General features: G+C 38.0%; 1 protein-coding gene across 3 annotated transcripts in view; it reads right to left on the bottom strand.

Annotated features, from left to right (window-relative positions):
- USP25 (ubiquitin specific peptidase 25) overlaps positions 1–27194 on the bottom strand; it is a 168866-nt gene that overhangs the window by 57155 nt on the left and 84517 nt on the right. For all 3 annotated transcript variants that reach the window (XM_013006906.2, XM_004711310.3, XM_004711311.3), the window contains exons 7-10: positions 21032–21169; positions 14156–14232; positions 11747–11820; positions 8864–9012 (exon numbers count right to left, since the gene is read on the bottom strand). In XM_013006906.2, the coding sequence (XP_012862360.1) occupies positions 8864–9012; positions 11747–11820; positions 14156–14232; positions 21032–21169 (438 nt within the window). The remainder of the gene's footprint in view (positions 1–8863; positions 9013–11746; positions 11821–14155; positions 14233–21031; positions 21170–27194) is intronic.

The following is a 27194-nucleotide window of genomic DNA, read 5'->3' as shown; positions in this document are numbered from 1 at the left end:
AAAGGAAATGTAAACATATTTTTGAGTAGCATAAAATGATCTAACTTGATTGCTAAAACATAGGAAAATATTGCTTATACATCTAAAAGTATTTTGTTTAAAACTTTACTCATCTGCTGGATTTAGTCTAATTTTAGAAAAATATCCCTAACAAATATAAAATTTATAGTTTTGAGAAACTTAAATAATGAAAGCCCTTAAATAATGAGTCACATCAGCATGGTGAGTGTAGGTGTATGCCTCCCACCCCCATTTCCAGTGCCACACAACACTTGGGCAACCGTTCAATTGGGCATGACATTCAATAAATCTCCCAAAAGAATCATTTTCACATAATGGCTTTCAAGTTTCACGGAAACATATCATATCAATAAAAGAAAAACCCACAAACTGGTGAATTTTAAAATACAGAATGTAAAACACAATTTAACAAATATTTGCTAAGCACGTATTAAATGATCTAAAATTTGCTACTGTAAAAATAAACTTGTGGCAGATCCTGTGTATATGATAGCTCAAGTCACATGTTATCACACATCTATCATCAAGCTAGGAGAACATAAGTTTAAATGCAAATATTTTTAAAAGCTGGAATGATACACAACTGGCAATCGGAATATGACTAGATCTTAGACTGTTACTTTTCTCTAAACAATAGAAATAACATTAAATGGTCATTCACAGTTATTTCTTCTTCAGGAGATGTTAATTACTTAAAATAAGATTTCATGAGTTGGATTGCGTTGTCTTCTACCAAATTTTACAGGAATTTGTTTTATAAGGATATTTGATGCAATAAACTGAAATTATGAAAGTTTTAATATATAACTATAGCTAGAGGGTTTAAAATCTTTAAAACATTTTTTATTGTGATGAGTGAGTTTACAGAGCATAAGTTAGTCAATCTTTAGAGAAGCAAACTGTCACATCTTTCTCGTGAATATCAGCTGGTTGGCTTCAGTCACCAATGTTTCAGTTAGCAGCCCAGGACTAAACTACTGTGCCACCTGGACTCATAGACATATACACAAATATATATATAAATAAGAACTTGTAAGGATGCTGTAGGATAATATTCTCTACTCCATATTATGATTTCAAGAACTATTACCTTCACATTTTACTGCAATACATGAACTGTTACCATTTAAATATAATAGTTCTATGTTTTAATTCAGGAGAACCTGTAATGATCCAAAGGAAAAATTATAATCTGCAATACTATGAAAAGTGCAGGAAATAGCTTTCATATATTACTAGGGATTTTCATATGTTTGTGGTGTAATTTACCTCTCTTATGGATACATTTCTCTCCATTTGACCATTTATTTGTTCCTAATGTAACAACCAAGATTTTATTTCCTCATTGTAAAATTGACAATGAGACAACCAGACATTTCCTAAATTTACTTTAAATTATTTTGAGTATGTCTACCTTTGACGGTTTATGACTGTCAGCTATACACCTACTCCTCACTCATATCCAATCTCATTTCCTAACAGCTAGCATTTGCTAAAACAATAAAAATCTACCATTAAACTATTTTTGCACACGGACCACATACATCTGGCAGTATTTAATACTGAGGTGTGAATATATGAATAAATAATGTATGATGTATATGAGTATATGAATACTGAATTGTGAGTACCTCTGGCTCTGACTAAGATAATATTGGACAATGTGGCTGAACCATGATTTGTGGTGGTTTGGCTGCTGTGTAATAGCATGGTCATTGTCCATTTTGTGGACATGTGATCCATGTGATCATATTCCATTTTTAACAAAAATTTGATTTTCACATAATTATATGATCTTTGGAAACTAACCAGGTAAATAAGTGAGGGTAGATGATTCCTGTAAAGAATGATTAGAATTTTAAATACTATATGATTATTTTTCTTCAAATAAACTTTCTTTCCTTTGAACTACATGTAACTGTTAAGCAATGCTTTTAAGAGAGGTCATAAAATGTGAAAATGATTCTAGTTCTCCATATCACTAAAACATTTGTATTAACTTGGGGGGGATATTATGTAATGAGTCTAAAGGAACATTGAATTTCTCCAGTCAATAAATAAAACCATTTTTATATCATCAGTAATAGCCACACAATCGCTCATGAATTTGAAAGTGACTCCATAAACCTGACCTATTAAAACCATATCGTTCCTGGAAAGAAGGCTGTCACTTTTACAGGTCTCAATAGCTGGTTGTTGCTTTTTTCCTGCTGAATTGAAGTTGAAATTTGAAAGTCCTTAATTCGTGGAAGGCTCCTGTCTGCAGCGGGAGCCATACACCACTGTCATGTGTGACATAGGTTCAGATGCCATTTGTTACCTCAACAATTTGGCTATAATTAGAAAAACTGGGTAAGACTACAAATGGCCATTTGCCTTCAGGGGGGCTGTGACTGAACCTCAGCTCTTTTTTACCTTAGTACACCGCTAAAGTGTTTAAAATATCCTGAATTTATGGTGCAATTACTCGAAGACAGAAAAATGCAGGAACCACAAATATAATTTCAAATTCACCACAAAACCCTAAACAAAATCAGAATGTAAACTAGATACTAGGGGCAAACACAAGCTATCTAATTTAGGAAATTAATTCCAGCTACCTGACTGCCTTCATTCATATGCCATGTCACTTCCAAAGACATATACTTGTGTGACATCAACAGACATCTAAAATGACATTTTAGATACTGGTGGCACTTGGATTCTATGCCAACCTGACCCTGTGTAAAAGTGCAGGGGTGGAGTCTTACCCACCAACCAGGATTGTGGCCTTTCCTATAAGAACCAAACTCACTGCCACCTAGTAGTTTCCAACTCACAGCAATCCCACAGAGACCGTGAGTTCGCTCTTCCTCTCTGACCCTTGGCCACTGCCCCCTAGCTGGGACTGTGTGTCTGCTTCCCCGGGCAGCCCCAAGCGGGGCTGTCAGTGCCCTGCTTTGTTTCACCAACCCTGGATCCACCTGCGAATTCCCTGCATTCCGTTTCACATTTCTGCTTTCAGCTACATGAGGCTGAAGAAGGCTCCAGCAAGTCAGGGACCCACAGACTTGAGTTGGACTGGGCTGGGATGTCTTCCTGATATAAAATTACTTCTTGATATAAAGTTCTTTCTTACACGTATATAGGTGTCACTGGTGTTGTTTCTCTAGACGACCCTGCTTAACACAGTATTGTTTCTTTAGTTTACAAAAAGCTTTAGAAAATGTCTTTCATCACATTACTACTACCTGGTACAACAGCGATGTGAAGGAAAATTTGTTTCTGTAGTCCAAAGATTCCACTTCTAACTACCCTGTCACACATTGTGCTCAGATGTGCTTATTCAGAGACATTCTTTGTCCAGCTATTGTCTCACAAAATTAAATCAATTTAAATTTATATATATAGTACAGGCAATCTGATAACCTGCAAGTTTTATAAAGAATCCTACATAAAGCTGCATACTACTCAGTAAAGAGTAAAAATTTCAGAACAGTAAGAACAGATACACACACCTACACACTTATACAGGCACTGCAATAGTAAAATAAAAGTGCAACACAGTAATGATCACCTACACAAGTGAGGTGCTGGCTAATTGCTATCTGTTCCCCTCACTCCTACTTCCTCAACCATAGATATTCCAAATGTCTCTTGAAGAATCTAATTTATAAATTATATACAATTTATTTACTATGTAAAATGCATGATTAAATTTTTCTAAGTATTTATGCTATTATATAATTATTTTGTATTTATTGTTATCCTGTCTTTCTAAAAATTTAAACTTTAAAAAAAAATTTAAACTTTTGTTGCAACCACTAAATGTTTTAACCTGAATAATGTTTAAGCCTGAAGACCTTCTTATGTTAATTGATTATGACTATTTCAGCAAAGGCCTTCTGTGTCAGAGTAAAATCAGAATTTTTAATAAATGATACTGCATAAGATATTGAGCTAATATAGAACTCTTCTTAAAGGTTACTCATTGATCACTAAAGACTGAAGAAGAAAAGGTTCTTTTGAAGGATATAATGAAATTAAATTAGGACTTAAATTCATGATGAAAAACTATTAAGATATGCTACCCTAGGAAGTAAGAGTCTAACTGGGCTGAATTTTTGAAAATATTGCTCTACAAAAAGCTAGGCACTTAGTAACAGGAATCACATCCAACAACAAAGATCACCGACGAGTTCACACAAAGTGACAGTAGAGGATAGAGGAGAACTGCTGTCCTGCTGGTTTCCAAGGCTGTGAGTCTTCACAGGGGGAAGAAAGCCTCATCTTTCTGTCATGGAGCAACTGGTGTTCACAGTGATGACCTATCCATCAGTGCTCCTAACAGGAGCCTCAGAGCACCACCAGAGCTCTAATAGGAATCACAGGGCATCGAATGTGCTACGACTGAAACTCTTTATGGTTCTGAATTTACACAAGATGAACCATGATTTCATTTTTAAGTTAACTTTTAAAATCTAGACAGGAAATAGATATTATAGTTTAAGGCACTCAGAAAATGGAGTCAGTGAAAAGATGGAGAAAAAAATGAGTGAAAAAAAATTAAATAAAAAATGAGATTTGGATTCAAAGTAAGATGAATTTTAAGTCAGGAATATGCGAGAAAAAAATAACAACATAATTTATTTCATTTATAAGTTATTCTGAAAGCACAAAAATATAAATATGCTATCCTAACCCATACCTGAAATCTACACCCCTCATACATCAAATGTTAGTGGTGGTAGGAGGGAGGGGTGAAGAAATACAAAGTTCTAGATATATTTCCCCAATCAAAATAAAGGAGTGTTTTAATTAGATGTCTATTAACATCTTGTAGGGAGCTCTTATGCTTATAAACCTTCTAGATTTCTGCTGCTGTTGTTAGCTGGGGTCACGTTGGTTCTGACTCACATAGCAAACTGTGTAACAGAACAAAGCAACGCCCAGTCCTGCATCGTTTTCCCAATTGCTCTTATGTTCAAGTCCATTTTTGCTGCCAGTACATCAATCCATCTTCTCTCAGCCCTTGGCTTTTCCAAACACAATGTCATTTTCCAGGGACTGATCTTTCCATGGAACACATCCAAAATACATGAGACAAAGTCTCACCATCCTTGCCTCTAAGAAATATTCTGCCTGTACTTCTTCTAAAATGGATTTGTTTACTCTTTTGACAGTCAATAGTACTTTTAATATTCTTCACCAGCATCATAATTCAAATACATGATTTCTTCTTTGGTCTTCCTTATTGAATGTCCAACTTTTACATGTGCGGCAACTGAAGTTGTCATGGCTCGGGAAAGGTGTACCATAAGTCCTTTTTCAAAGTAACATTCTATCTTTTCAGCACTTTAAAGAGACCTTATTCACATTTATCCAGTGCAATGCATTATTTGATGTATTGATGGCTGTGTCCATGAGCAATTATAGATCCAAGCAAGCCCCAAATCCTTGATAACTTCCATCTTTTCTCCATCGGTTTTCTTTACATTGAGTTGTAATCCATAGTGAAGCCTGCAATCCTTGCTTGACCTTCATCAGTAAATGCTTCAAGTCCTTCTCAATTTCAACAAGCAAGCTGTGCAATCTGCATATGAAAGGTTGTTAATAACCCTTCTTCTAATCATATAGCAATGCTCTTCTTTATATAACAAACTTCTCAGTTTATATTTGCTCAGTATACAGACTGAACAAGTATGATGAGAGGTTATAAGCCTGACACACACCTTTCCTGATTTTAAACAATACAGTATTGCCTTGTTCTGTTCACACAACTTCCTTTTGATCCAGGATCAGCAAGAGCACAATAAAATGTTCTGGAATTCTCATTCTTCTAAAGGCTCCTAATATGTTATGACCCACATAGTCAAATACTTTTTCATAGTCCATAAAGCATACATACCCATCATTTGATATTTTCTACTTTCCGCCAAGATCCATCTGACATCAGCAATGACACTCTTTGTGTCAGGTCCTCTTGTGACTCTGGCTTGAACTTCTGGTAGCTCCCTGTCAGTGTACTGCTGTAATCGTTCTTGGATAATCTTTAGCAAAATGTTACTTGCATGTGATGTCAGTCACATTGCTTTATAATTTTCACTTTCTGCTGGGTCACCTTTCTTTGGAATACACAGAAATATGGATATCTTCCAGTCATTTGCCAAGTAGCTGGCTTGCAAATGTCTTGGCATAGACAAGTGTGTGCTCCAGCACTCCATCAGCTTAGTGAAACATTTTAGTCAGTATTCCATCACTGCTGGAGCCCTGTTTTTGGCTAATGCCTTCAGTGCAACTTGGACTTCTTCCTTTAATAACATTGGTTCTTCCTCATATACTACTTCTTGAAATGGTTGGATCTAGATGAGCGGTTCTCAACCTGTGGGTCCCGACCCCTTAGGGGGTCAAAGGACCCTTTCACAGGGGTTGCCTGATTCATAACAGTAGGAAAATGAGTTATAAAGTAGCAAAAAATAATAATTTATGGTTGGCGGGGGGGGTCACTACCACATGAGGAACTGCAGTAAAGGTCACAGCAGTAGGAAGGTTGAGAACCACTGATCTAGATTAATCTTCTTGGTACAGCGATTCTGTGTATTCTTTCCATCTTCTTTTGGAGCTCCCTGCCTCACTCAATACTTGCCCATACAACCTTTCAATACTGCAAATTGAGGCTTGAATTTGTTTTAGTTTAAGATTGTATTAGTCTGGGTACTTTAGAGAAACAAATCCACAGCAACTCATGTATAAGAGAGTTTTATGTAAAGAAAGTGTGCATCATGAAAACATCCCAACCCATTGCTGCCCAAGCCCACAAGTCCAACATTAACCCATTAACCCAACACCAGTCCACAAAGTCCTCCACCTCACAAAACAGAGGCAATGATGCCAACTGCAGGAGGAAAGCTGAATCAATGAACGAATATGCATCTCAGCACTAGCAGGGGTCTCCACATGGCTGCTCCAGCACCCAGGGCTGCATCGGGATAGGTCCATGTGGCTTCTCCTTGGGGATGTCTTGTAGGAAGTCAATCTTGCAAGCTGAAGCAGGGAACTGCTAAGGCAGCTGCACCCGATGCAACCATCACAAAACAAGAGACCCAAGAACTAGAAAGGCGAGGCTCACCACCCATTTATCCCTCCACCTTTCAATTAGCCCCACATGTGTTTATCGGCCAGGTTGGCACAATTAACTGACTCAAAGATATACTGTCCATTTCCTTTCTTTTTGGTTTTCTAACTCTGCCCTAGACCCTATTTAATGGATCAGAAGTATGACCTAAGCCACTGAAATAGATGATCTATGATAAAGTGTTCTAAGCACATTTTCTTTAAAAGAAAAAAAAATCTAGGCTTACATATTCTACATTGGTGCTTCTACTATATACCGTACATACTTGAGTATAAGGCAACCCAAATATCAGCTGGACACCTAAGTTTACCACCAAAACTGCATTAACACTGTGCTGAAAAACTGGGCTTATACACAAGTATATACGGTAGGTTTTGTTTGTTTGTGGTTGTTTTTTTGAGTGTGTGTAGATAGGGATGGAAGTGAGAATGCAGCAGGAACAACAATAACAAAATATTTAAAAACAAACAAAACCAAAAAAGCTTACAATTCAGGTAAAACTAAGCAATTTATCCTCTAGGGAAAAAATAACCCAACCTCTTTCTCTTTTTAGATAAACAGGGATATTATCACTTAATACATAGATAGTAGGTTTATTATCTATGTATTGTAAAGTTAGATATTAAATATATTATTACTTGATATTTTCAAGGCTAAAAGCTTAAGAACCTCTCAAGGTAAGCATAGCGACATTTCATGCATTCAGTAGTTGTGTACAGTGCAAACCCATTTGCAGCCCCAGGCTGTTCGCTGTGGATATAGGAAGGACGGACACAGATCAAGGCCCTGACCCTCACATGGAGCTCTTATCTAGTCAAACTCTAGAAATCAGCTAAGTAGAACTGATTCTGGAGCGCACACGCAATTCTTTTTCAACTGCACACATCAGCAATACTCCTGGATGGATGCAGATAGAATGCAGACATGGGCACAAAAGGAAAGATGGATAGAGAGAGAAGGTGTCAAAGGAGGCACCAAAAACTTTGTGGCAAAGTAAAGTTCAAAAATAATAGATTTTTTCCCCCACAAACTTTTTGAAGACTCCTCACATTTTCAAAGTACTTTTTTTCCTGAGAAGTAGTCAATCATACTGCAATCTCACATGGAAAGGGTTGTGGACTTACATATTTTGGACATATTCTAATAATTTTGATGTAGGTAACATAACAGTTGATCCAATATCAAGGTTTTTCCTTTTTAATATCAGAATTAGAACACTGCTAATAGCTGTTACTTACATTAAAATGTTTTTAAAAAATTTTTTTGTATATCTGACTGGCCTTATATTCTATTCAAAGGTCCTAAATAAAATAGTGCAAGTATTTTAACAAAACATTGTTTAAATGAGGGTTTAACATAGATTAAGACTACACCAATTATGGAGAACAAGTTTCTTGACTACGGCTGTCACCAACATCATCAACATCATCAACATCAGTTGCCAACAAGTCGATTCAAACTTATGAAGAAAAACTGCTCTGTAGTGTTTCCAAGGCTGGACCTTTGGGACACAGGTTGCCAGGTCTGTCTCCCAAGGTGTTGTGAGTGGGTTCAGACTGCTAATCTTTTGGGTGAAACCAGGGGGCTGGACAATGGACTCCCTTCAGAATATGTTTAAATCAACATAATGAAATTCAAACACTTATCTAGAGGCTTAAAATTGTACTTTACCGAAGTTTAAGAAAGAACTTAAGGGGTGAAAAAGAAATATTTAAGAATTCATCTCACCTCTTGCCCGGATTTTCCAGAATTCTCTGAATGTAAAGATTCAATTTCCCCTTCAATCATAGCAGCTTCCAGGCACTCGTGCAGGTCTTTGAACCCGTTGACCTGAAGTGGGTACTGGCCAAACAGTTCAGTATTTTCAAATTTTTTACCTATAGTAGATATTAAAAGATTTTAATGCAAATTGTGCCCCAAATCTGAAATCTGTACCACTGACTTATGTCCCAGAGGAGTGAGTAGAATATCCCTGTTTGCTTATGCATGTGTACAAATTCATGCAGACGTACGCATGTGCAAGTAATTACATATATGAGAAGACTTCAAAAAAAGTTCGGCTAGAGTTAACATTAGAGTTAAAAGGCAATGCAGAAATTAGAGTTAAAAGACCATGGAATTTCCCCACAAACTCTTCCAAGCTCCCTCTGCTCCGTAAATAAATACCCTTTGAATAAGCTCCTTGTAAGGAAAAGATACTGTGCTACATACCAAATATATAGTGCAGTGAACAAGAGACTGTCTTGAGGTTGAAGGAACTCTAAGCCACTTTGATAGAATGCCATTATGCACCAAAATAAGAAAAAGAGAGGAAAAATCCTTTCTGCCAACTCATCGTGACTCTTTCCGAGACGGTGACTGTCCGAGGAGTAGAAAGCCCTGCCTCTCTCTAAGGCACAGCTGGTGGTTTCTAACTGCCAGCCTTACAGTTACGTACGATACATATGTTTAAGCACATAGCATTTTCATTGTAAGTGTCATGAAAGGAATGAACAGATAAGGTGCTATGAGAAAGCGCAAAAGTGGCACTTAGCCTAGTCTTGTAATCAAGGCTCATGAAAGCATCAGTCAAGAAATCAAGTGATGCACTGCATGCATATCAAGGAAATCTTCTTCAAAATGTCTTTTTGAAGTGTTACAAAGATGTCACGCTGAGGACTAAGATGCACTTGACACAAGTCCTTGAATTTTTAATGGCCACATAAGCATATAAAAGGTCAGCCAAGAATAAGAAAGACTGGAGACAGATTGATATATTTGAATTATTATCCTGATGAAAAATATTCCGTGTACTATGGACTCCCAGGAGAATGAACAAATCTGGCTTGGAAGAAGTACAGCCAGAATGGCCAGACTTCGTCTCCCGATCTTAAGTGGGGTCAGTCCCTGGAAAAGGACATCATGCAGGTCAAGTGAAAAGAGGAAGACCCTGAACCAAATTCACTAAGTCGCTGTAACGACAGGCTCAAATACAGCAACTGTGAGGACGGCACCACCGGGGCCATGTCTCCCTCTCTTGGACACAGTGGACACGGAATGTACACCCTCGTGTTGCTAATAGTCGGAGCAGACTCAGGGAACCTAACAATGACTCGAGTGCGGGAAGGTGGAGCAGGGACGAGTTTCATGACAAAGTGGCATTTGGCTTGAGAATTGTACAGTGAGTAACTGTTAGTCGGGCCAGAGAGTGGAGGGTAAACTGCTCCCAAGTGAAAGCATTGTGTAAAATAAAACTTTAGGAAACTTAGGTGAGTATGGCAAAAAAGTAATCTCGAACACCCTCATTTAAACACACAATTCCTGTAAAAATGTGTCAAAACCTTATTTATACCACAAATGCTTACTTACTAGAATCGGGAACAAAGACTTTAATATTCATTGGCGAAATAAGTATTAAAGTAACAATCACTTTTAAAAACCACAAAACAGAAAAACTCACGGGTGATACTGTAAACAGTGCTTGGTCACAACCTGACTTGAGTTACTCTATTGTTTCAGATACATTATTGTAACTTCACATAAAATCAGTACAATAATATGACCATACTAAATTTGAACATTATATTCTATGTAAAATATTTCCATTAACGACTATTTAGCATTTGAGGCAAACACAAATACCCTGAAACCTCAGTGAATTTTTTAATACCTGGCTAAATTTTGAGTGAATGTTTGCTAGTTTTTGAATCAAACATCGAAAAACTGTATTCAAACAAAACTTCACAGAAATCCAGTACTTCAGGTCATCATAGAAAATCAATTTTCTACATTGCTTCGGGAATGATTTAGGGAAAACTATTTCAACCATCGATACACTAAGAACTTTGAGGAAAAATATTTTCCAAAAGTATATGCTTTGAGACGTATTACTATTACCATATATACTCGTGTATAGGCTGAGTTTTTCAGCACATTTTTAAAGCCGTATTTGTGGTAAAATTGGGTGCTTCAGCTGATATTTGGGTGGGCTTCTCGAGCAAATATGGTACATGCGGTATATTTCAGTGAGCGCAATGCTATTAAAGTGACTAATTCTAGAGTATAAGCAACAGGTATTCAGGGTTTATGAAGTAATATCACCCTTAACCTATTTTTGATAAACCTATTTTTCAAAAACCTTTTTGAAAATTGACTGCTAAATATGTTACAGTCATTCAAAAATGGGGACCTTCCAGTACCTTGTGTGATGGTGCTTGATTCGGCTTTGCACAAGAACTGGAAGGCCCAGACGAGGAATCTTCAGCGACACCACCACCAGACCAAGCCCGTGTTCAATGTCAGTATTCTGTTTAAAGGACCTCTCAACTTCCCCATTAATTTCTAAAGCCCAACAACTCACAGAATAATAAATGTCTTCTCATTAGAAGAATATCGGTGCATGATTAACTATCAATTAGGATGGATTAATGCACTCTCTACCTTCCTTTATGGTCACTCAATTCTGTGTGAGCTGCAAACGAATAGTGGCGACAATGCACAGCAACTAATAAACAGAGCACGTCAAGTTAAAATAAAAATGGTTCAACAGGGACTGAGTCACAATAAGAACAAGCTGCGGGTGGACAACAACGTCCTGTCACCTGTAACACCAAGCAGACCTGGGCACCATACCTTCAAGCACTCCCACAGCTAGGAACCGGCCGTAGAACAGCTCTACCATTGGGTTCTTTGGCTTCTCTTCCTCCCTACAGAGCGGTACAAAAAACGCAAATATGGTTATAGTTTTGAGATTTATAAATAAGAAATAGCAACAATATCAAAAGAACTCTAATATAAGAAACAGGAATAAAGTTCTGTGGTTATCATGTACTCAGATTCTACTATTTACAGAGGCACTTTGGGCTAGTTACATAAATTTATCTATTCCTTTGCTGAGAGAAGTAACAATACTGTAACTCAACTGAAATCATGAAAGAGTTTATATTAACATATTGAGTATATGTCAGTATCTACTCAGTATGTGCTATTAATTATAATTATACATTTAAATCTCATATTTTGAGCCTGTACTATATAACATTTGAATTTGTCAAGGGGAAATAGTTGCTCTCTATTAGAATGCAATGCTATGAAATTTTAATAATTTATTTACTGTTTTTAAAATAAGAGTGTACACCCTCCAAACATAAAAGCCTCAATAGTGAAGACCTGCTCTGCCCCTGGATCCAGATTTCCTACTGAGAACAACTGAGGGCAAGCAAGTCACTGCATCCTCACATCACTCCTCCGTAACCATGAATGACTTTTACTACTATTCAACAGTGTTTCCTTCAGGTGGCCCTGCCACTTTGGTAAGTAGCACTTTCCCACTCACTGCCCCCAAAGCTCATAAATGCCAGACTCTATAACAGAAGACAGTTGCTCCCCTAACCCACTCCCCACCCCCCAAAAAATGGGTTTTTACACCTAGGTATTGTGGACTTAGTGTCACAGTTAACCTCTTGAGAGATTTCTCCCAATGAAGTTTAAAGTTTAAAGCTCTTTGTCTGGAGCTAATTGGTCCTGAATGATTGTCCTCTAAGAGAACTGAAACAAGGACAATTTAATCCACAATACTTTCCAGACTTTCTGCTAAATATCCCATCAACAGCAACTTATGTCTGTACTGCACTAAGCACTAAATTCTGGAAATTATGATTTGACAAACAGCTAAAGGATTTGAAGTATTTTTGTTGTATCTCAAAAATAATAGGACATACTTATTCATGTGTCCTAACTACATACTTTGTCCCATTGAGTCCAGGCTCCAGTTATAGAAACCCTACTCTATTCAGACCTAGAAATGACATATGTGTAGCTAGACTGGCCCCCAAACTTAGAAAGGATCTTTCTTTTTGGTTACATAACAACTTTACTTTTGACATTAACTTATTAAACCTTACCTAAAACAGCGGTTCTCAACCTGTAGGGTGCGACCCCTTTGGGGGTTGAATGACCCTTTCGCAGGGGTCACCCAGTTCATAACAGTAGCTAAATTACAGTTATGAAATAGCAACCAAAATAATTTGATGGTTGGGGGTCAGCACCACATGAGGAACTGTATGAAAGGGGCGTGGCATTAGGAAGGGTGAGAACCACTGCCTTCATAGATTATGAGAATGTAATCAGGAAACTTAACTCTGAGAATCTGGGGAAAAAACCCACTGGCATTCAAGTGCATCTCGTAGTCATGCTGTAGGACAGAGCCGAGTTACTCCTTTGACTTTCCAAGGCCTCCATGAGGCTATATATTAAAAGTTGGGAAGCAATCTTTGCTCTTAATATTGTATTGTTACAACACCCTTAATCTCACTGCAGACCTTCTAATAATGATCTTCATTGGACAATAAAGCTGGTATATATTTTAAAGATTAAAAAAGGGTAGATGAGAAAGGTACTTAAGAGTTGGATAAGGTATATTCTCATTATTTATGTAACTAGCTCACATGTAGATTCCACATCAGAGCCTTGTAGCAGCAAAGCCTCAAAGGTCCACTGGTTTCTCAGAAAAAAAAAGACCCAAACCAACCCCTCTCCCCCAACATACACACACACAGAGTGAACACTCCATATTATGCCATGACCACATGAGGGTGAGTGAAGGTCACCTGAAAACGTGCTTACTTTTCCTTTCTGGAGGCCAGCGACACATTGTAAATAGCTTGATAACGGTTCAATGTAAAAGGTTAAGGAATGTTTAAAAGAAACTTCCTATTGCATTTCTCATATTTCCACGTGAAAAAGCATCAGAATTACCACTCAGCCTCTTTCTCAACCACCTACCCACACGTCCTCCTGATGGACAGTGACTGTTGACTTATGAATATGTGCTTTAACCCTATGGGGACTCATTATTTAGATCCTTCTGAATAGATTCTGTTCTCATAGTAAAAACCCAAAACATGTGTGGTCATAAAAACAGATTGACAATAACACAGATAGCATTTAGACTCCCACAAGTCTGATTCAGTTCTATGGGTTGATATAAAATATGTAAGAGAAAAAAATATATATGGCCTTCTAAATTTCACATTAACTTACGTTTCCTCTTCAGCTTTCATTTGAAAGGCATCTTCTAACCAATCGAGCAATTTGTGTGTAAACTCACTCACATCTTGCTGTGGAAAGAGCAAAGAAGTTGCAGATAATTCAGCCTACTCATTATGCAAATTGTCACAACATAAGGCCTGTAGCCAGTCAAATGTATACCCACTGACTCCTTATCCTATCAAATGTTTTACACTAAGTGCAAGTTTTAAAAGTGATTTAATCAGCATGAAGTCCCTATGTGAGAAAAGCAAGCATTGGTAATTAAGTTTTACTTTGGAATGAGATTAAAATTCAAACTTACAAATGGGATTTTATAAAACAACAATGCCCCAAGAGATCTTTACAATGAACTTTATAAAAAGATGAGTCCTCATTACCAAAGGGCTCTTCATTTTTTGAAGATGATTAATGATGTCATTCATAAGAAGACTAGTGTGCTTTGATAAAATTACTAGGGTAAGTAAAAAACTATTGCTACTCAGGTTCTAGTTGACACACATGTTAAAAACAAAATGTGTTTAAACGTGTCAGTGTGATCAGTCAGTGGATGGCTGCGGGTAAGTTCACTCAGTAAGACACCGGTCTTCGTCTTAGGTGCCTTACACTTAAAAAACAGTCCAGTCAAAACAGTGGACTCCATAGCCCGTTAAATTCAAAACAGAGAAGTCAGCTCAGAAGCAAATAGTGGCCGTTTGGCGAGGTTTCAAAAGTTTCATTTTCATACTTTATCTCGGAGGATAACAGATAATCTTGGGAGTTTACAATGATGAAGTTTAAAAAAAAAAAAAAGAAAGAAAGAAAACTGCTGGTTCAAAAGCCCGCAAACTTGATGGCAGATTATTTATTTATTTTTATCGCAACAATGAACCTGCACATTCTTCAAGGACACCACACTGTCCTATGAGAATCTCATGAGAACACTAGATGGCTTCACCTTGCACCCCTGCTGCTCTTTCAGAATGTGTCTCGTTCCCCAAATTAAAGAATATTGGGCAGGGTGAGGGATCAGTACCCCAAAATGCCATTTGGATCTGGTGTAAATCAAGCCACTAATTGAGAGGTGCCATGGTTTGGGATACCCTCCCTGAGGGTATCCTCAGAGCGATATCCTTGCTCTTAACACTTTAAGTTTCTAAGAGCCTCTATAACAAATTGCCACAAAGTAAGTTTAAATTCCATGAAATTTATTCTTCCCAAGTTCTCGAAGCCAGAATTGGAAACCAAGGATATGGCACGGCCATAAACCCTCCAATGACTCTAAGGCAGTGGTTCTCAGCCTTCCTAATGCCGCGACCCTTTCATACAGCTGCTCATATTGTGGTGACCCCCCCCAACCATAAAATTATTTTCGTTGCTACTTTATAACTGTGATTTTGCTACTGTTGTGAACCGGGCAACCCCTGTGAAAGGGTCGTGTGACACCCCCCCAAAGGGGTCGCGACCCACAGGTTGAGAGCTGCTATCTAGACGAACTGTGGCCCAGGTGTTCTACCTTAATTGTGGTCAGTTCCTTCTTTCTCTCTGCTGGCTTCTCTCTCCTGTTAACCCCTCAATCACCTCATATACAACATGAAAGTTAAACATTTAATAAGGAAGACCAAAGAATAATCAACATATTTGAATACTGGTGTTGGCCAAGAAGACTGAAAATACTGAAGAACAAACAAATTCGCCTTGGAAGAAGTACAGCCAGGAAGATTCCTGGAAGTGAGGATGGCAAGACTTTGTCTCACATACTTCAGGCATGTTGTCCGGAGAGCACAGCCCCTGGAGAAAGACATCATGCTTGGTAAAGCAGAAGGGCAGTGGAAAATAGGAAGACCCTGGATGAGATCGCCTGATTCAGAGGCTGCAGCAATGGACTCAAACATAGTAATCGTGAGGCGTGCAGGACTGGGCAATGTTTCATTCTGCTGTGCGTAAGGGTGCTAATCAGCCAAAACCTACTTGATGGCAACCAACAGTAGGAAATTTACATAACTCCTTAAAATAACTTCTTACATCTTTTCCTAGCTTTATGTTTCTTGAAAGATTTTATATCTCGCAGAAACAACTCTGTTGCCTATCGATCGAAGTAGACTCTTCTTTGGAAGTTACCTTCTGTCTTCTTTAGAAATTACATTAGTTTTCTGTACTGCTGTAACAAAATATAAATTGAGTAGCTTAAAAAACAGAAATGTATTCTCTGGGTGTTCTGGATTTTAGAAGTCTGAGATTAGTCTACCATCAGTGTTCCATACCTTTCAGGGCTTTGGAAAGCAATCTTGAGTATTCCATGCCTCTCTCTCAGCTTCTCCTAACAGCAATTATTGGTATTCCTTAACTCTGGCATCAACACTCCAATCTCTGTCATGCTATTCTTAAGCCATCATAACTCCAATCATCATATGATACTTCTCCATTTATGTCTAGCTCGCTCTCTCGCTCTCTCTCTTCTCTTAAGGGCAATGGTCACATCAGATTAGGGTACAGTAAACTACGAAGATACAAAGATGCTATTTCCAAATGAATTTATATACACAAGTACTAAAAAAAAGGAATCAAATATATATTTTGGAAGGCACAGAACTCAGTATAGCAATTGACCTAATAAATAACTTTACCTACCTTCACTGAGAAAGAATAAAGAAGGCCTTTACTACAGAAGTGTACATTTAAAACTAAAAAAAAAGATATGATTAAAACTAAAAAACACTGTTGCATACAAAAGGGTATCCCACAAGACTTGCATAATATAAAAAGGACAAAGGTGGAGGGCTTCAAAAAGTTTGTGGAAAGTTTTTCCATTATCTTTTATTTTCATCATAGTTTTTGAGCTTCTTCAAATTGAAATATTTCAGATTACTTCCAAAAATACAACAAAAGTTTTATGATGGAAAACAGGAGAGAAAAACACTAGAAAAACAAAAGTAAAAATAGGAGGTACAAGATCCAACAAATAGAAATTTCAGAATAAGAGAAAGTGGAGAATCCTACAGGTAAAACAGATAAAAATCTCATTTGAACATAAAACTAATGAGACAACAAAAGAAGACATTAGACTTCTGAGTAAATATTACAGGCTTACTTACTGTTATGAGCTGAATGTGACAAAGAATATATAAATCAAGTATAACCTCTGGTGCTTCTAAATACTATCTTATTTGAAAATGGGATCTTTACAGATAAAACCAAGCTGAGAAAAGGCTAGGAAGGTAGGTGCTAGTCCAATATGCTCATTGCCCTTACAAGGGTAGGAGCGGAGACACAGCAATAGGGACACAGAAAGAATGCAATGTGACAATGGGAACAGATTGGCTAATGCTTTGAAAAGCCAAAGAATGCCCACGATTGCTGAATAACAGAAGTTAAGAAAAAGATACAGAACAGATTCTTCAATAAAGCCTTCAGAAATAGCATAGCCCTGCCAAATTGTGACAGAATACTTTCTGTCACAGAAAATTTTTCTGTGGTTTTATGCCAAGCAGTTTGTGGTTATTTGTTGCTACAGCCCTAGGGAGTTAATACACTCATCTATCCGAAAGAAACATATTTTTAAAGGACTTATAAAAGAAGTCAAATGTGTGCTATGTATAGTAGACATAATTAAAATAAAGCAAGAGAAAAAAGTTAAAAATAAGTAAAAGGGTAAGTGGAGATACACCAACCAAAACCAAATTCCCTCTCACTGAGTCCGTTCTGCCTGAGAGCCTCGTTACAGCACAGTAGAAATGTCCCCGTTACTCTCCAAGATTATAAATCTTTATGGAAGCAGAAAATTCATGTTTCTCCCACAAAGCAGCTGGTGTTCGAACAGCTGACCTTTTGGTTAGCAGCCAGACATGCAACGCAATACAGCACCATGGCTCCCGTGGAGATATACCACAGAACCAGAAATAATGAAGGAGTTAAGAATGCGCTATTAGACAAATTAGGATATTTAATAACACTAGAAGTCTTAATTCCCCATCGAAATTTAATGGTTATGAATATGTATGTACCAAATAACATAGTCATAATCTACTTTAGACAAAAAACCTAGGAGAAGCATGAAAAATTTATGAAGGAGCTTCAAAACTGTATCAAAATGGTATTAAACAATAATGGAATTTCTCAACAATCTTTCTGAAACCTCCTCAGAAATAAAAAACAAAAATATGAGTATTAACATAAAATTCCAGCATACATAAATAAGCAAGCACATTTTTCAGGTTTGATTAAGGTAGACCCCATCGATCTAAGTAGAATCATCAACTGCTTGGCAGAAGAAAAATGAGGCTGTCTACTCCCATAAAGATTTACAACTTTGAAAATCTTATAGAGGGTTACTTTTGAGTCGGAACAGAATCAATGGCAATGGGTAGGATCTGTTCTTGCTATACGAAACAAGACCAAGAGAAATAAACCCACTTTCTTTAAGCTGATTCCAATTGATAGTAACACCATAAGGATGCTGCACGGGGCTTCCCAAACTGAATCTTTATAGGAAACAGACAAGCTCATTTTTCTCCGAGTGGCTTGTGGATTTGAACTGACAATTTTGCAGTTATCAGCCCCATGCTTAACTCAATGCACCACCATGATGACTCTTAAGTGGATGGCTACACGTTAGAGATAATATCCTCTTTTCTCAAAGCATACAAACAGCATTTATACACACTGATCAAGTATCAAAACTCAAACCAAATCTATTGTCACTGAGTTGAGTCTGACTCAATGTACACCAGTGGTTTCAACCTGTGGGTAGCGACCCCTCTGGGGATTGAATGACCCTTTCACAGAGGTCGCCAAATTCATAATAGTAGCAAAATAACAGTTATGAAGGAGCAAAAAAATTATACGGTTGGGGTCACCACCACATGAGGAACTGTACTAAAGGGTCGCGGCATTAAGAAGGTTGAGAACCACTGCCGTAAACCTACAGGACAGAGCAGAACTGCCCCATAGGGTTTCCAGGGCTGTACCTCTTTACAGAAGCAGACTGTTACATCTCTCCCCCACGCAGTGGCTGTTGGGTCGGAACTGCTAACTTCTTATATAATAATAACTATTATGCCATCAGAGTTGGCATAGTTGGCATTATAAACATTAGAAAAGGGGTGAGTGTGTGTGTGCTTATATACAGCTACAGTAAAGTGAAACTACTTGATATGGTTTTTCTATCCACAATCTTCATATTTCCCACTAAATGATAGAGTGAGATGATGTGAAACTCTACTAGAGGGGTAGTTATCAAGGTCATCATTCCTCTGGGCTGAAGTAGGAACACAGAATCCCATATCTATCAGGAAGGAAGAGCCATCAGTGGAGCACGTGCAGGATTCCTGTGGGCAGGGCACCATAACAGAGGCACCAGAGTCCATGGCACACAGACCATGAAAACAACTGTAGAACAAGTAAAGCTGAGTGCCTTTGGGCAGGAGGCTAACTTTCACACTGGACAGCCCAACAGTACGTATTAGTGTGGATGGAGTGTAGCACTTGCCTGAGCACAGCTGAGACCAAGGGGCCATGTGGATGAGGGCCTAAGGACCAGAAAGACACATGCCTGCCAGCATAACTGAGAAAAGATGGCTGTGGAAAAAAGAAGACTGAAACCTTAACATATTTTGATCCTGACTTATAGCCTGTTAACTTCCCTAATAAACCCTTTAATCATGAGTATTTGCCTGTGAGTTGTGTGTGATCACTGCAATAGATTAAAGAAGCCAGTAGAAAAAAGTAGTGAGCCACCAGAGGAATCGTTTATTATTATTATTCATAATTAGAAATAGATAAAGAAGGATGGAAGGTGGAGGTCTGTCTGATATGGAGTTGTATTCTTCCACTTGTGTATATTCGGGAAGAGGTCAAACATGGTTCCCAAACCATTTACTCAACACGTAACCCTTGAAAAAGCATGCTTTTGAAAGGCAAAGGTCATTAAGTTTAAAAAAAACTAAAACTAAAAACATATGGCACTAATCATTTCTGCGTGTGCAGCTTTTCTCTCCAGTAAAGCAAAAAGTGACTTCTTACCAGTTCTCTTGAATTCTTTGTGTTATGCACAGTACTGTATGCCTGAATAGCATGGCGGGAATAATGATGCTGGATACGCTCCCAAGAAGCACGAGAAAGTCAAGAAAAAGTTGAATTGCTTGTAAGTAACAGGGTTTGATGTATAAAGCTATGGTTGCTCACCATTTTAAACTAAAGTCATCCAGCATAAGGATCATTGTAAAAAGAGAAGGGAATGGACACAGTAGCCACAGCAGCTACACCAGCAAGTGCAAAAGTCGACTGCTTTTTGTGTAGTTCCTTTTATCTCCTACTGAACATGCAACTTTCATATAGATACGATCTCTAATGCATGCTCCATTCAAAATATGTTAACTGACTCTTTATGTATCAGGAAGACTTCCAGTTAACAGTAGGCTATTAAGTGTTTGAAGAGTCAAAAGTTACATGTGGAATTTTGACTATGCAGGGGGATTTAGTATGTGAGTTGTAGAAGCCTCAATTAAACTTAGGTGTATATATGTGAGAGCATCTCTAGAACATAAACAGGTATATCAAAAGCATGTGCAGTATATTAACATTAGATTGTTATATATTGGTGAAGACCTATTTACACTTTGAAAATATTTAACATTTTGCTTTTAATTATAATTTCCGTCATTAGACATACAACGACATTTATCTTAACACTTTCAACAGCATTATTTATTTTGCTCAAGTCTTCTAAATAATAGTTTAGGTTTATTTCTTATATGGGTTATTTAAAGGAGATTGTTTGATAAAGCTAAATAATCACATCTTAAAATTTCAGCTATCCTTGGAAATACTGCTTAAGGAACAATCAGATTAAATATTCAATGGTTTAATAAACAAGTAGATACAAAAAGCTACCTGCTGTGAGTCATTTGATTTGAAAGCATCCTTAAGAATTTCAACTGCTCTTGATGGATCAACATATTTCCGCTTTGTTCCAACAAGAAGTGCAAATAGATACCGAAGCTCTCGCATAAATGGCAAATTCCGATGTTCCTAATAAAAAACAAGCAAAATCTAAGTGAGGATTATTTTAAAATGTTGGCACCCAAGTGTACATTAGCCAAAAACTGAAGGATATGGATCAGAGAAGTGTTCAGTACTGATCTATCATCATCAAGATGAACACAGGATCCTGAAGGTAGAGTTCAAGCATGAAAACCAGCAGAGAGCCTGACTGGCACTACGTTTACAGTTTCAGCATTAAGTACCACCTATTCACAGCAGACAGCAGGCCATGTGGGTGCACACATTCTCATTGTCCACTTGACACTTTTAACCTTTTTCCCCCTTCCTCTTTCTTTGCTCGTTCTCTCTGGTGTCCTCTCCACCACATGTTCCACCTCTTTACACAAGTCTAAGTACATACAATAACACTAACAAAGGAGTGGGAATTCTCAACCAGAAGAACTGTTTACTTTCTCACTTTTCGTACCTTTGTTCTATAATAATGCTCCTCTCCCCCCGTCCCCTTTCATTCTCTCCCACTTCCTCTTCCAGTGGGATCCCACCCTCTTGAGAATATGTATTCCTCTCAAGCAAAGGAGGCAGGCCTGAAGATTTTAGCACAATCACCAAAAAACAAGGCCTTTTTCCCCTGAGTGCACAAACCCACCCCCCACATTCACACTGTCATGGCAGTAGAAATTCAGCACCCACACACTAGGTCCTCTTTCTGCTTGCCTAAATATCCACTCATTATCTTTTTCTACTTTTTCCTCCTGAAATGTATTTCTATGAAGTCTCTTAATTCTGATTACCCATCTTAAAATACAGTTTTCCATTAGTTTAACAAATCTGTTGGTTAGTATGGACAGCCAATTACTACTATCATTTCTTTTATTCTCTCCTCTGCCCCTCTACATCCCCCAGTTACCCATGTCTCTCCCTTTCTCCATGTAACCACTGTATGTTTCCCGACTATTAGACCTCTCCCACATCACTAGACAGAGCCTAGTGCACAGAATATCAAAAATAACAAAGAAAACACACAATATAAACACACAAAATAAAGGACTAGGACCTATTAAAAATAAAAGATGTATAAACAAATAAAAGGTAAGTCAAATGAGTAAAATATGAGCCCATGGATTGAGAAAAAAAAAATCATTAAATAACACAACAGACAGGGACTAGTTACTAAAAGACCTCAATAGAAAACAAGAACAAAAACTCCAATTAATAGGTGGGCAAAGGACATGAATAGACAGTTTACAAGGGACAACAATTAAATGGCTATCAAACACATAGGGAAATGCTCAAGATCACTAGCCTTCTGGGAGATGCAAATCAATAAATGAGGAGCTATATCACCTAACACTCACAAAAAAAAAACCCCAAAACCCATGCTCGAGAGAGTAGGGAATGACTGGAACTTTCTGCACTGCTGGTGGCTTGTAAATATGCTTGGAAGAGAGCAAGATGGCTCTCTCTGAAACAAATGGGAACAGAACACCATACCTTTGTGGGACATTAACTCAAAGAATTAAGAGTCAGAACACGAACAGATGGATGTATGATCTCCCATTTCATTGTAGCAGAGTTCAAGACAAAAGCAGGTTTCTGCTCTCAGGTCATGTAATCTTCTAAACCTATCTTGAAGCAAAGAGGTTGAGATCTTGCCTGGCACACAAGAACCATATATCACCCGCTTTATATCCCACTTCTTTAACAGAGGAGACGACCTCAGCTAGGGTAGTTTCTCAAGATGGAAGCAAAGGAAGAAGATCATTCAGCTGCTCCTTGTAAAACACTGTGTGAAGGTCATCACAAATCAACGGAAACTCCTAACAAAAGTGATAAACTCCACTGGAACTTCAAGTCAAGGTGGTGGGAGGGAGGCAAGAATGACTCAGAGAAGGTGACTACACTTTTCTGTTGGTGGCTAAGCCATGTAGAAGAACCTTCCATGGGAAAAATCTATAGAACCTAAGGTGAGAATATGTGGGACACTATGTTCCTAATTGGTTACTTTTGACCTAGTTTGTGACCCAGGCTATGTGCTATATAGACTCCTGGGGCTTTTAGATTCTGTCTTTTTCAAGGCACACAACATCCTTCATAGGTCACACCTGGAGGATTCAATGTGGAAACCCCACTAAGTGAACGGGACTTTACTTCGAACTCACCTATAGCAGATGTAAGGAAATCAACATACACCCTTGGATTAAAGGCTAAAACACCCTAGTAAGGGAAGAATGAGATGTCTGTTATCCCGTGGCTATAGAATAGGTGGTTGCTAAACTTTGGTTTAGATATTTTACTTTGAGGATGTCCAGTGAATGGTGGCCTGGGACTACCAGAGTTACTATTTTAATGCTCTCCTTGCTTTCTAAAAACATGTATTGGTCTTGCAGGCATGGTGCTGCCTTTGTGAATGATGGCTATTAAACACTTTGCCCTATCACCAAGCCCCACTGTTCCTGTAAACAGTCTCCAGTCAGTTAAGAGTTTAATCTGTAAAAGTTAACAACTGGTGATCGAAGTCTGAAGCTAACCTATAATTGTATAATGTCCTTGTCTCAATGTTTTAAATTCTATAACACTGTTTAAATTAATGACACTATCAATAGAACTGCCTTATGTCCCAGTGGGATGATTTATCATGTACTCTCTCTTAAAATGATGTCTCTAAAGTGAACAGTCATATTTAAACCATATATATGAACAGATTTAGGGCTCACACTTAATTCTAGCCCTGATCTAAGAATTATTTAAGACATGGCCTTATACTTTATATTCACCCTCATGAAGAGAACACTGAAGATACTGGTCCTATAGCAAAGTGTAGTGAAGAAAACAGATGGTTCCCAGCTATCAGAGAGAAAAATGTCTGAGGTCTTAAAGGCTTAACAAGCAACCATCTAGTGAGGCATCAGCTAAGGCCACATGGAACAGGCACAATGGCCTGTTTGATCTAAGAATTATAAACAATAAAATCCAAATCTGAATGAGGAAACAGCATCAGAGCTTAAATTATGAATACTCTCCTCGCAGAAGGCGATAAGTGACTGCAGAAACCCGAAACCCATTTGGCAGGGTCTCTACCTGGATTAAGCCTCTGGTGAATCCTCTCGAACACAGTCCAGGGATGTGAATAACCTTGCTGTTGGAGAGAGCGCCTTGTAGAATGGATGATGACAGATATAGTTAGGGCAGAATGTAATACCTTATCATTTGATCTTCCTTTCGACACATTTTAAACTTATTTCAAATGTTTGCATTTTCTGCTTTTCTTTTGATTTATTTGTTTTATGTAGCTGTTGGGTTTTTGTTTGTTTGTTTAGTTCCTGTTTGTGTTTTGTATGATTTTCTGTACATGAAATTCAGGATAGGTAAACCTATAGAGAGAGAGTAACTGGATTAATAATTACCTGGGTAACAAAAGGGACATTAGGAGAAAGGGGAGTAAAAACAAGTATGATAAGAAAATGTTCTGAAATTGTGATGAATGCACAACTCTTCTTGAGTGAATCATTAACGTGTAAGGTATGTGAAGAAATGAAACACTTTTTCTAAAAACTAAGCACATATATCTATCACTGCCAAGTTTCCTCATACTTCATTCCTCCCCTACTACTCCCAGGCACCATGGTCCTTTTATGTTTTCTAAAAATGTAAATAACTTCAACTTTACATCATGTAGTCCTCTTAGTTTGGTTTCTTTCCATTGTCATTTATTTTTGGCTTCCTCCATAGGACTGAGTGTATTAGTATTTAATTCCATTTTATTGCTAAGTGGTGTTCCACTGTTGGAATATATTAAAACTTATTTATCAGTTAAATTTTTCCAGCAGCTGTGACTATTGATATGGACACATGTTTTTATTATTCTTTGATAAAAACCTTGAGGCAAATTGCTGGAGCATACAGTACATGCTTCAGAAGCAACCAAATTGTTTTTCAAAGTTGTTAGACCGTTTCATGAGCCCACTAGCACTGTATGAGAGTCCTGGCCATACATCTGAGCAACACTTGAGTATAGTCTGCCTTCTTAATGGGTGCAGTAGCATATCTGATTTTAAATCGCACTTCCCTAGTGACTAATGGAATATCAAAAGAACAAATAAATCTGCCTTGGAAGACGTACAACTGGGATGGCAAGACTTCATCTCAAGAACTCTGGACATGTTGTCAGGAGAGACCATTCCCTGAACAAGGACCTCTTGCTTGGAAAAGTGTCAGGGAAGGGGAAAAGAGGAAGGAAGACCTTCAACAGGATGGATTGACACAGCAGCTGCAGCCACGAGCTCAAATATAAGACCAATTGTGAGGACTAAGCAGTGTTTCGCTCTGTTGTACATAGACTTGCTATGACTGAGAACCAACTCGGCAGCACCGAAAAACAATGACCGTTATGAGCAGATGATCAGAGAAGCTGGATTATACAAAGCAATGTCACTGGTATTTCAGATACCAGCAGGGTCACCCCAAACCGATAGATTTCAGCAGAACGTCAAAATAAAAAACACTATGAAGAAAGAATAGGCTGTTCATTTCTGAAGAATTCATCACTGCAAACCTCATGGAGAGCAGCAGAACACTGTCAGACAGAGTGCCAGATGAGTCCCTCGGGTCAGAAGACACTCACAATTTACCCTCTCAAAGTACAGATGAACACAATGATGTGGAAGGGGGAAAGCTTTCAAGGCAGTCATTTGCTGATGGGCAAAACTCAACATGGAGGAAACATCTGCAAACATCTATTAAGAATCAGAACTTAGAACGATGAAACATACACCTTTCCTCTAGTTCTTAAATGCTTCCTCCCCACCCACTATCATGATCCCAATTCTGCCTTACCAATCTGGCTAGACCAGAGGATGTGTGTGCACTGGTACAGATAGCAACTGGAAGCACAGGGAATCCAGGACAGATGATCCCTTCAGGACCAGTAGTGAGAGTGGCAATACCAGGAGGGTGGAGGGAAGGTGGGGGAGAAAGGGGGAACTGGTTACAAGGATCTACATATAACCTCCTCCCCGAGGGACAGACAACAGAAAAGTGGGTGAACGGAGACGCCGAACAGTGTAAGATATGACAAAATAATAATAATTTATAAATTATCAAGGGTTCATGAAGGAGGGGGAAGGGGGAAGCAGGGGGGGCAGGAAATGAGGAGCTGATATCAATGGCTCATATAGAAAGAAAATATTTTGAGAATGATGATGGCAACAAACGTACAAATGTGCTTGACACAATGGATGGATGGATGGATTGTGATAAGAGTTGTAAGAGCTCCCAATAAAATGATTAAAAAAGAAGAAGAATCAGAACTTAGAATGTGCAAAGTATGAATCTAGGAAAATTGGAAACGGAATGCATAAAGATTGACAGCCTATGCATTAATAAGCTGAAATGGACAGTACTAGCTATGTTGTATCAGATCATCATATGATTTCCTGTGCTGGCAATGATGAATTAAGAAGAATGATGTCACACTGATATTCACAAATATTTTTCAAGATCCATCCTGAAGCACAGCTCTATCAGTGACACAATATTATCTATAAAAATACAAGGATATTGAGTTACTACAACTATTATTTAAATTTATACACCAACCACTAAAACTAGTGATACATAAATTGAAGAATTGTACCAACTTCTTCAGTCTGAAATGGATCAAACATCCAATCAAGATAAGTTGACAGTTACTGGTGAGCAGAATGTGAAAAATGGAAATCAAGAGCCAGGACTAGTAGCTGGAAATATGGTCTCGGCAGCAGAAACAAAGGTGGAGATCCCATAGAAGAATTTTCTGAGACCAGTGAATTCTTTTTCACAAATACTTTTTTTTCCAATACAAATGGTGACTATACACATGGACTTCTCCAGAAAGTATACACAGAAATCACACTGATTACATCTGTGGGAAGAGATGACAGAGAAGCTCAGTATCAGTAGCCAAAACAAGTACAGAAGCTGATTGTGAAATAGAGCATTAAATGGTCATATAGAATTACGCTCAACGTGAAGTTGAAGAAAATCAACAAGCTCAAATGTGCCATCCAGTTATATG

This window comes from Echinops telfairi, unplaced genomic scaffold, assembly GCF_000313985.2.
Source record: "Echinops telfairi isolate 266 unplaced genomic scaffold, ASM31398v2 ScPeMD7_7469;HRSCAF=8507_0, whole genome shotgun sequence".
Taxonomy (NCBI): Eukaryota; Metazoa; Chordata; class Mammalia; order Afrosoricida; family Tenrecidae; genus Echinops; species Echinops telfairi.
This window is presented reverse-complemented; position numbering and strand designations above follow the sequence as displayed.